This window comes from Oncorhynchus kisutch, linkage group LG28 (genome assembly GCF_002021735.2).
Source record: "Oncorhynchus kisutch isolate 150728-3 linkage group LG28, Okis_V2, whole genome shotgun sequence".
Lineage (NCBI taxonomy): Eukaryota > Metazoa > Chordata > Actinopteri > Salmoniformes > Salmonidae > Oncorhynchus > Oncorhynchus kisutch.
The window spans coordinates 43,234,457-43,242,956 of record NC_034201.2 but is presented as its reverse complement, the minus strand read 5'-3'; the positions used below and the strand labels follow the sequence as shown (position 1 = coordinate 43,242,956).

General features: G+C 43.8%; 1 protein-coding gene across 1 annotated transcript; it reads right to left on the bottom strand.

Annotated features, from left to right (window-relative positions):
* Positions 1-4,766: 4,766 nt before the first annotated feature.
* LOC109873057 (early growth response protein 1) lies at positions 4,767-8,167 on the bottom strand. Its single transcript, XM_020464573.2, has 2 exons — positions 7,504-8,167; positions 4,767-7,152 (listed from the first exon to the last, which is right to left on the bottom strand). Exons 1-2 carry the CDS (start codon positions 7,712-7,714, stop codon positions 5,723-5,725), a joined length of 1,641 nt encoding a protein of 546 aa, XP_020320162.2. The 5' UTR covers positions 7,715-8,167; the 3' UTR covers positions 4,767-5,722.
* Positions 8,168-8,500: the final 333 nt, after the last annotated feature.

The window sequence follows — 8,500 nt, the reverse complement described above, 5'->3', positions numbered from 1 at the left end:
ACATTGACTCGGTACCCCCTGTATATAGCCTCATTACTAACCTGTACCCCCGCACATTGACTCGGTACCCCCTGTATATAGCCTCATTACTAACCTGTACCCCCGCACATTGACTCGGTACCCCCTGTATATAGCCTCATTACTAACCTGTACCCCTGCACATTGACTCGGTACCCCCTGTATATAGCCTCATTACTAACCTGTACCCCCGCACATTGACTCGGTACCGGTACCTACTGTATATAGCCTCATTACTAACCTGTACCCCCGCACATTGACTCGGTACCCCCTGTATATAGCCTCATTATTGTTATGTAAACTTATTGCGCTACTTTTTATTTAATTTTCTACTTTAGTTTATTTAGCAAACATATTCTTTGACTCTATTTCTTCAACTGCATTGTTGGTTAAAGGCTTGTAAGTAAGCATTTCACGGTAAGATCTACACACCTGTTGTATTCGGCGTACGTGACAAATACGATTTGCTTTGATTTGAAAGTACAATCTTGTAAAACTGAGTTTCTAATAGGTTGTGCAATTCCCAGCATGACAAAGCCTGTGCCATGCCTTGAGTTAGGGCACACACTGCATACTCCCCGCGTCTGGTTGTGAGTTGAATGGGGCTGCAGGTCAGTGTCGGACCAGAGAGTCTGTGGTTGAGAGGCCCTTGAGGCCCACTTGTTCCTCTGCCAAAAGGAGGGTGGAAAGACCTCCATGGCTCCTCACCCTCTTAATCATTTATGTAACGGCTCTAGAATCCAGACAAATACTGCAGACGGGATATATGGCAAAAGCCTAGTGAGGTTTGAGGTGTGGAACAGTTTGAGTATCCCTTCTTCTCTTTAATATAAACACTTTTTTTTCTCCGACATGAACTAATACTGATTCCTGAAAATAAGGGAAAGCTAATAGAATAAAATATAAAATTGTGAATTTGCAAGTGGGTGTGTGGTGGTGACGAAATTCACAAATCTGCCAAGACAGATCTTTATATCAGACCTATTTACACAAACTGTCTCATAAACAAAATCTTGTCCAAACCAATTTGTCACGGATGTTAGTCATTCGATCAAGTCTCCGTGGCTATTGGGAAGATTTGACAAGCCTTGTGGTTTTATCATTGCAGATATTTCCCACCATGCGATGTCACGTCCTATTACAACAGAGGGCTATGGTCCCATGTCCACAATGACCCTCTGTGTTCTAGCTCCTGGGATCTAAATCTACTACAATCATTCATTCAATAAGCAAGTGAAAAGTATGAAATCATCAATTACTGTAAAACCCTCCATCTTTTCCAGTTGTAAAATTCCAAGCAGATTATTTCATGGATTGGAAACTTATCGAGACCATTGTGATATCCATTACCTAGTCTGGTCACATTATAGGATGGTTTCTGACATAGACTACATAAAAAAAAAAGGTTGAATCTAACATTAACATATTCAAGTCTCCATGCCATATGTTCCCATCACTACAGTGGCTTGATGGAGAGGAATCAGGGTAGAGCCCAGTGGAGAGTTTCTCCTGTAATGAGGCCATAGTGCTGATATAGAAAGCAGGACTGAAAGAAAACACCAGAAATGTATTTTTGGATCTATTTCAAAAGCACATGGTCGTTATAACTTCACGCTACTGTTAGTTTATGAACTTGGAAGTAATACACCTCATTTACATTTTGTTGCCTTGGTTATAGCCTGTTGTTATCCACTGTTTTATCTGACATTTGGTTTGAGAGAGATATTTCACTGCACTGTGGGGGTAATATTAGATCATTTGGAAGGTATCAAAAGAAATGTCCAGGTTTATTTGGTCCTCTACGTCACCTATCCTTGTGTAATTCTATCGCGTCTATTCTTTCTACTCTGTGATAACTGAAAATGTATCAAGCTTGTAATAAACATTGCAAGTTATTTCTACCGTCAGCTCCTATAAGCTTTAGGGTTCGTTTGAATAAGCAGTTCTGCTACATTATTTTGTGACGTAAATGTGTTTTTCTCGATTACACCATTGCTCCTTTAAAACCTTGGTGACAAAAGGTTTGTCTACAATCCTTAATGGTGAAGGGATTCGACAGTAACAAAGCGTTATTGAAGGCATCCTTAATAGAACACTAGCAACACTTATACAGTGTCTTCAGAAGCTATTCAGACCCCTTGACTTATTCCACATTTTGTTGTTGTGTTACAGCCCGAATTCAAAATGGAGAAAATTGATTTGTTCGTCACCCATCTACACACAATACCTATATAATGATCAAGTGAACACGTTTTAATACAGTTTAGCAAATTTATTGAAAATGAAATATATAAATATCTCTTTTGCATAAGTATTCGCACCGCTGAGTCAACACATGTTAGAATAACCTCAGGCAGTGATTAAAGCAGTGAGGCTTTCTGGGTAAGTCTCTTTTTAAAATTCTTCAAGCTCTTTCAACTTGGTTGTTGATCATTGCAAGACAGCTATTTGCAAGTCTTACCTATAGATTTTCAAACCGATTTAAGTCAAAATTGAAACTAGGCCACTCAGGAACATTCACCGTCATCCTGGTAAGCAACTCCAGTGTATATTTGGCCTTGTGTTTTAGATTATTGTCCTGCTGAAAGGTGAATTTGTCTCACCGTATCTGTTGGAAAGCAGACTGAACAAGGGTGTCTGCTGGAAAGCAGACTGAACAACGCTTTCCATAAGGCTTTTGCCTGTGCTTAGATCCATTCCATTTCTTGTCAAAGACTCTTTGCCTTTGACAAGCATACCTATAACATGATGCAGCCACCACCATGCTTGAAAATATGAAGAGGGGTACTCAGTAATTTGTTGTGTTGGATTTGCCCCAAACATAACACTTTGTATTCAGGACAAAAAGTTTATTTGCCACATGTTTTGCAGTATTACTTTAGTTCCTTGTTGCAAACAGGATGCATGTTTTTAAATATTTTTATTCTGTACAGGCTTCCTTCTTTTCACTCTGTCATTTGTATTGTGTAGTAACTACCATGTTGTTGATCCATCCTCAGTTTTCTCCTATCACAGCCATTGAACTCTGTAACTGTTTTAAAGTCACCATTGGCTTCATGGTGAAATCCCTGAGCGGTTTCCTTCCTCTCTGGCAACTGAGTTAGGAAGGACGCCTGCATCTTTGTAGTGACTGGGTGTATTGATACACCATCCAAAGTGTAATTAATAACTTCACCATAATCAAAGAGATATTCAATGTCTGATTTTGTATTCTTTTTTTAAACCTGGGGTGGCAGGTAGCCTAGTGGTTAGAGTGTTGGTCCAGTAACCGAAAGGTTGCTGGATTGAATCTCTGAGCTGACAAGGTAAAAATCTGTCGTTCTGCCCCTGAACAAAGCAGTTAACCCACTGTTCCCCGGTAGGCCGTCATTGTAAAATAAGAATGTGTTCTTAACTGACTTGGTTAAATAATGTAATATACCAATAGGTGCCCTTCTTTTGTGAAAATCTCAACCGAGGAACCTTACAGATAATTGTACGTGTGGTGTGCAGAGATGAGGTAGACGTTCAAAAATCACGTTAAACACTATTGTTTCACACAGAGTTCGTTCATGCAACTTGTGACTTGTTAAACTTATTTAGGCTTTCCATAACAAAGGTGTTGAATACTTAATGACTCAAGACATTGCAGCTTTTCATATTTGATTCATTTGTAAACATTGCTAAAAAAACATAACTCCACTTTGACATTATGGGTATCGTGTGTAAGCCAGTGACAAAAAAATCTAAATTCAGGCTGTATGTGGAATAAGTCAAGGTGTATGAAGACATTGTGAAGGCACTGTAATTGGCTAACAACATCCCACATGGGATCTATGAGCTGACAGTGTGTGTGAGAGTTGACAGAAGCTTGGAAGAGACCTAAAACTGTTGTCCTGTTACAACACCGGATGTCCCCCTAATTGCACCCTTTTCCTTAAACACTGACTGTACAAAACATTAGGAACACGTTCCTAATATTGAGTTGAACACCCCCAACTTTTTACCTCGGAACAGCCTCAATTTGTCAGGTGTTGAAAGTGTTCCCCAGGGATTCTGGCCCATGTTGATTCCAATGCTTCCCACAGTTGTGTCAAGTTGTCTGGATGGCCTTTGGGTGGTTCAACTAAGCAGTGTTGCAGTTCCCAGCAGCGTTGAACCTGGCACCTACTACCATACTCTGTTCAAAGGCACGGAAATCTTTTGTCTTTCCCCATTCAGCCTCTGAATGGCACACAGACACAATCCATGTCTCAATGGTCTCAAGGCTTAAAAATCCTTCTTTAACCCGTCTCCTCCCCTTCATCTACACCCCATTGAAGGGGATTTAACAAGTGACATCAATAAGGGATCATAGCTTTCACCTGGGTTGACCTGGTCAGTCTATCATGGAAAGAGCCGGTGTTCTTAATGTTTTGTGCACTGTGTATATCACACTACTTACTTTTGACCAGGGCCCTGGGGAATATGGTGCCATTTGGGATAGAGCCAGCGTCAGGGAAGCACACATCACGACAACACTCAGTCGGACTCCTCTCAGATAGCGAGGGAGGAGAAGAGGGCCACCACTACCATGCTTCTGCTCTATAAATTATCTAGTGGTATTGGACATAATATGCCATATTCTGGACTAATGTGCTTTTGCTCAGTTTAAATTACATTATTTTCTTTTCAACAAATACTATTAATGTGTGCTTTTGGAGGTTTCATTTGAGTGTATATCTCTGCTAAAATTAGGCAAATATTGATATAGAACATTTGAATATAAACTCAATTTTATCATAATATATTGATACTTTATTAATATCCCTTTTCTTTAAGGATATCATGTACACCAATATCCTTGGCAGTTAAGCGCAGTCAATGTCTTTAGAAACCAAAAACAGTCACTTGGTTTTACAATTACAAATAACCACAAAATAATGAACTGCATGTAAATAACATGCAAAAATCCCATGCCTACTCAGTAGGTAACAACATTTTGACTGCTGAATATGTACATATTTACGCTTTCAATTATAAAAATATATATTTTTTCACTTATGACCTCGGTTCCCTCCAAATCATCCCTTACAATCCGTGAAGAATACACTTCACATTCTAAGGCTACTTCAGATGCAACGCATCCAAATCACAGAGTTTAGTTTGCTGAGCTTCACAAAAAGGCACAAAAAAAATGTAATTAAAAATTATTTTTTTCATGAATCCATGTTGAAAAAGGAACAGGGAAGAGAGTACCAATGGGTAATATACAAAGCAATAGAAACAAATGTGTCTTACAGTAAACATGCTCGAGTACTTCTCCAATAAAACGTGGTTTCACCATTGTTACTACATACGAGAAAACGTATTCAGAGAAACATGGTGCCAACAAGTTCCCATGATACCATGTAAAGAACAATCATCTACAAAGTCAAAAAGGACACAGATACACGGTGCGGTCTGCATATCAGTCTTTTTGAATTTCAGGCCATCAGTATCAAAGTGTCCCACCAAAATCCTAATATCCTTTGCTCTCTACATATCAGAAGACTCGTTGAAGTACTGGGGTTGAGTTGAAGAGAGAAACCGTTCCCTTTCCATTCTCTGTCGCGATCGGTCAGGTTTCATGATCTTTAAGTGCTGTACGAACACAGGGGGAGAAAAAGTGCCTTCGAAAAGGTAACAATGATGTTTGCTTGTTCTTTTCAAACAGAAATACATGATAAGTAAAGATATGAAAGTCTTAGTAGATGTCAATGTTCTTTGGAGAGAGGGTGGACTGCAGGTCTGACTGAGGAGTGCCCACAGGGGAGCTGTAAATGTTTGTGGGGGAACCGTACGAGGTGGATACGTGCGTTTGAAATGTACTGGAGGCTGAGGAGTACATGGTGTTGACTGATGGGGAGCCATAGGAGCTGTGCACCGGGGAGGAGTAGCAGGAGGGCACTGGGGAGGGGTATGAGGACGGCACTGGGGAGGGGTATGAGGACGGCACTGGGGAGGGGTATGAGGACGGCACTGGGGAGGGGTATGAGGACGGCACTGGGGAGGGGTATGAGGACGGCACTGGGGAGGGGTATGTGGACGGCACTGGGGAGGGGTATGAGGAGCTGGGAGAGGGGTATGATGTGGAGGGGGAGGAGTACCCTGAGACTGGGGAAGGGATGGCCATGGGGGCGGACCCTGCCTTCTCCACCTTCTTGTCCTTCTGCCTCAAGTGGATCTTGGTGTGCCGTTTTCGTTCATCGCTGCGGGCAAACTTGCGGCCGCAGATGTCGCAGGGGAAGGGCTTCTCGCCCGTGTGCGTGCGGATGTGCGTGGTCAGGTGGTCACTGCGGCTGAAGTTGCGCATGCAAATGCGGCACTGGAAGGGCTTCTGGCCTGTGTGGATGCGGATGTGGCGTGTCAGCTCGTCTGAACGGGAGAATCGGCGGACGCATGTTTCCACGGGGCAGGCGTAGGGCCGCTCGTGAGGCGGAGTCTTGCACTGGCGGTTGGGGTACTTGCGCATGCGGCTGGGCTTCACCAGCTGAGACTGGTAGGAGCCCTTCAGGTCCTGAGAACCAGGCTTCACCAGCTGAGACTGGTAGGAGCCCTTCAGGTCCTGAGAACCAGTCTGTGTGGCGAAAGCCTTGATGGTGGAGAGGGGCGTGAGGGAGAGCTGCTGCTGGATGCTCTGACACTGGAAAGGCTTCTGGTCAGGGGGCAGCAAGCTGATCTCACCCTGCTGCTGAGGAAATAGATAGTCTGGTATCATGGGCAGAGACATGTTGGGGGAGCATGTCTTGCTGCTGGGGTAGGCGGGTGGTGGGTACTGGACTGAGCTGTTTGAGGGGCTGGGAAAGGACTGGTTGGAGTCAGGGAAGAGGTCAGGGCTGACGCTGCAGTAGGTGGTGCTGGTGTCGCCGATTTGGATGGGCCAGCTCACGGTGTGGGAGGAGGAGCTGACCGGAGCAGCAGAGGAGCATGGGGCAGCTGAGGTGGGTGGTTGGGACATGCCCATTAGCCCACTGACCAGGCTATATAATGGCTCTGGCCACAGGCTGTTGCTGCAACTGGTTGCAGGCTCCAGGGTGAACCTCCCTGTGTAGGAGACGGAAGGCAGGCGAGGGGTTGAGTAGGTCTGCTCCATGAGAGACTTCTCACAGCCGATAGAGATATCATGCAATGTATCTGAAAGAACAAACAGCGAGCGTTAAACATAACATTTTCTACAGATGGCAGACCCCCCCCCCCCCCCCTGCTGTTGGGGAGGGTGAGCACAGGACAATCTTGCTGGCTCATACAAAATATACCCCACATCACGTTACTAGGAGCAAATGCTGACACACTACAAGATCATTTAAATCATCAAAAAAATAAATACCAGTATAGCTTTAAGCACTATAATAGTTTTTTGCATAGACTGCAGGCTATGTCAGAACTGAAATGCAACCTAATTGATTATGCGCATTGCCATGTAATATTTCTGAGTGTGTATGATGTATAAAACCATAAAGAGTTAGGAGTTGGAGCAGCCCTTACCTCCAGTCAGATGGTTGTATGAGTCTCCTGGCTCCCCGGTACCAAAGCCTACACCGACTGGTGCAGAGGCAGTCAGGAAGGGGGTCCCTGTTGAGTGGAGCAACATCATCTCCTCCAGCTTGGGGTAGCTGTCCATGGGAGAGTAGGAGAAGCCCAGTGGGTCTGAGATCTGCAGGGCTGAGGGGAGCATCTCTGTCTTGGCTGCAGCCATGGTGCTGTGCTACCGGTACTCTGACTGTATGGAGAAACAGAGGAGGTGGAGACGCAGCTGACGCTGCAGCTTTTTGTCTCAGGTGAGAGGAGATTACCAGCCAGCTGAATATGCTGCTGCTGCTCTTGTTGAGGAGGATGGTCTGAGGAATCCAATGCTGTAAGATCTGCAAGACTTTGCTGCATTCAATTTCGCAAAACTTCCCAGTCTTCAATAACGATCTTGTGGTTCATTCATTCCCATAACGGTAGGAATTAAAACGTTTTTTTTTCTTCTAGTTATCCCGATTTGTAATAAAGAAATGTGTAGTTGTTGTGTTTTCCCTTTTGATGAACTTTTTCGCTTTTAGTTCACGTGTTTGGTACGAATAATTTCGCTAACGTACTACGGTGCTTCCTGCTCTGTACTGACATGAGCTCTGTTAAACTCCGAGGGCTGTTTCACTAGGCTGAGGATTCCCACCACTTTATAAAGCCTCTTGCCGTGACGTAGATGTCCAAATAAGGACAGGAGGAAGACCATATTTAGACAGAGCAGTTGAGGACACCGAAGGCTTGTCGGAGTAAATGGGGAGAGCTGGAGACTGTTTATCAACATATTCTGCAATATTCATAGATTTCACACGGTGCATATTATAACAAAAATAATTTAAATCTAGAAATACACGAAGGTTGCTGCTGCTTTGCCGTGGTTTTCGGAGTAAATGCACACGTCCTATCTATGCAGCGCACCGCCATTGCCGGAAACCCCAGCCACGACATGCCATATAAGGTCTTGCATTCACAA

Coding starts and splice junctions, on each gene's coding strand:
- LOC109873057 (XM_020464573.2), bottom strand. CDS start 7,714: ATGGCTGCAGCCAAGACAGAGATGCTCCCCTCAGCCCTGCAGATCTCA. Junction 7,153..7,503: donor ATACAACCATCTGACTGGAG/GTAAGGGCTGCT, acceptor TTGTTCTTTCAG/ATACATTGCATGATATCTCT.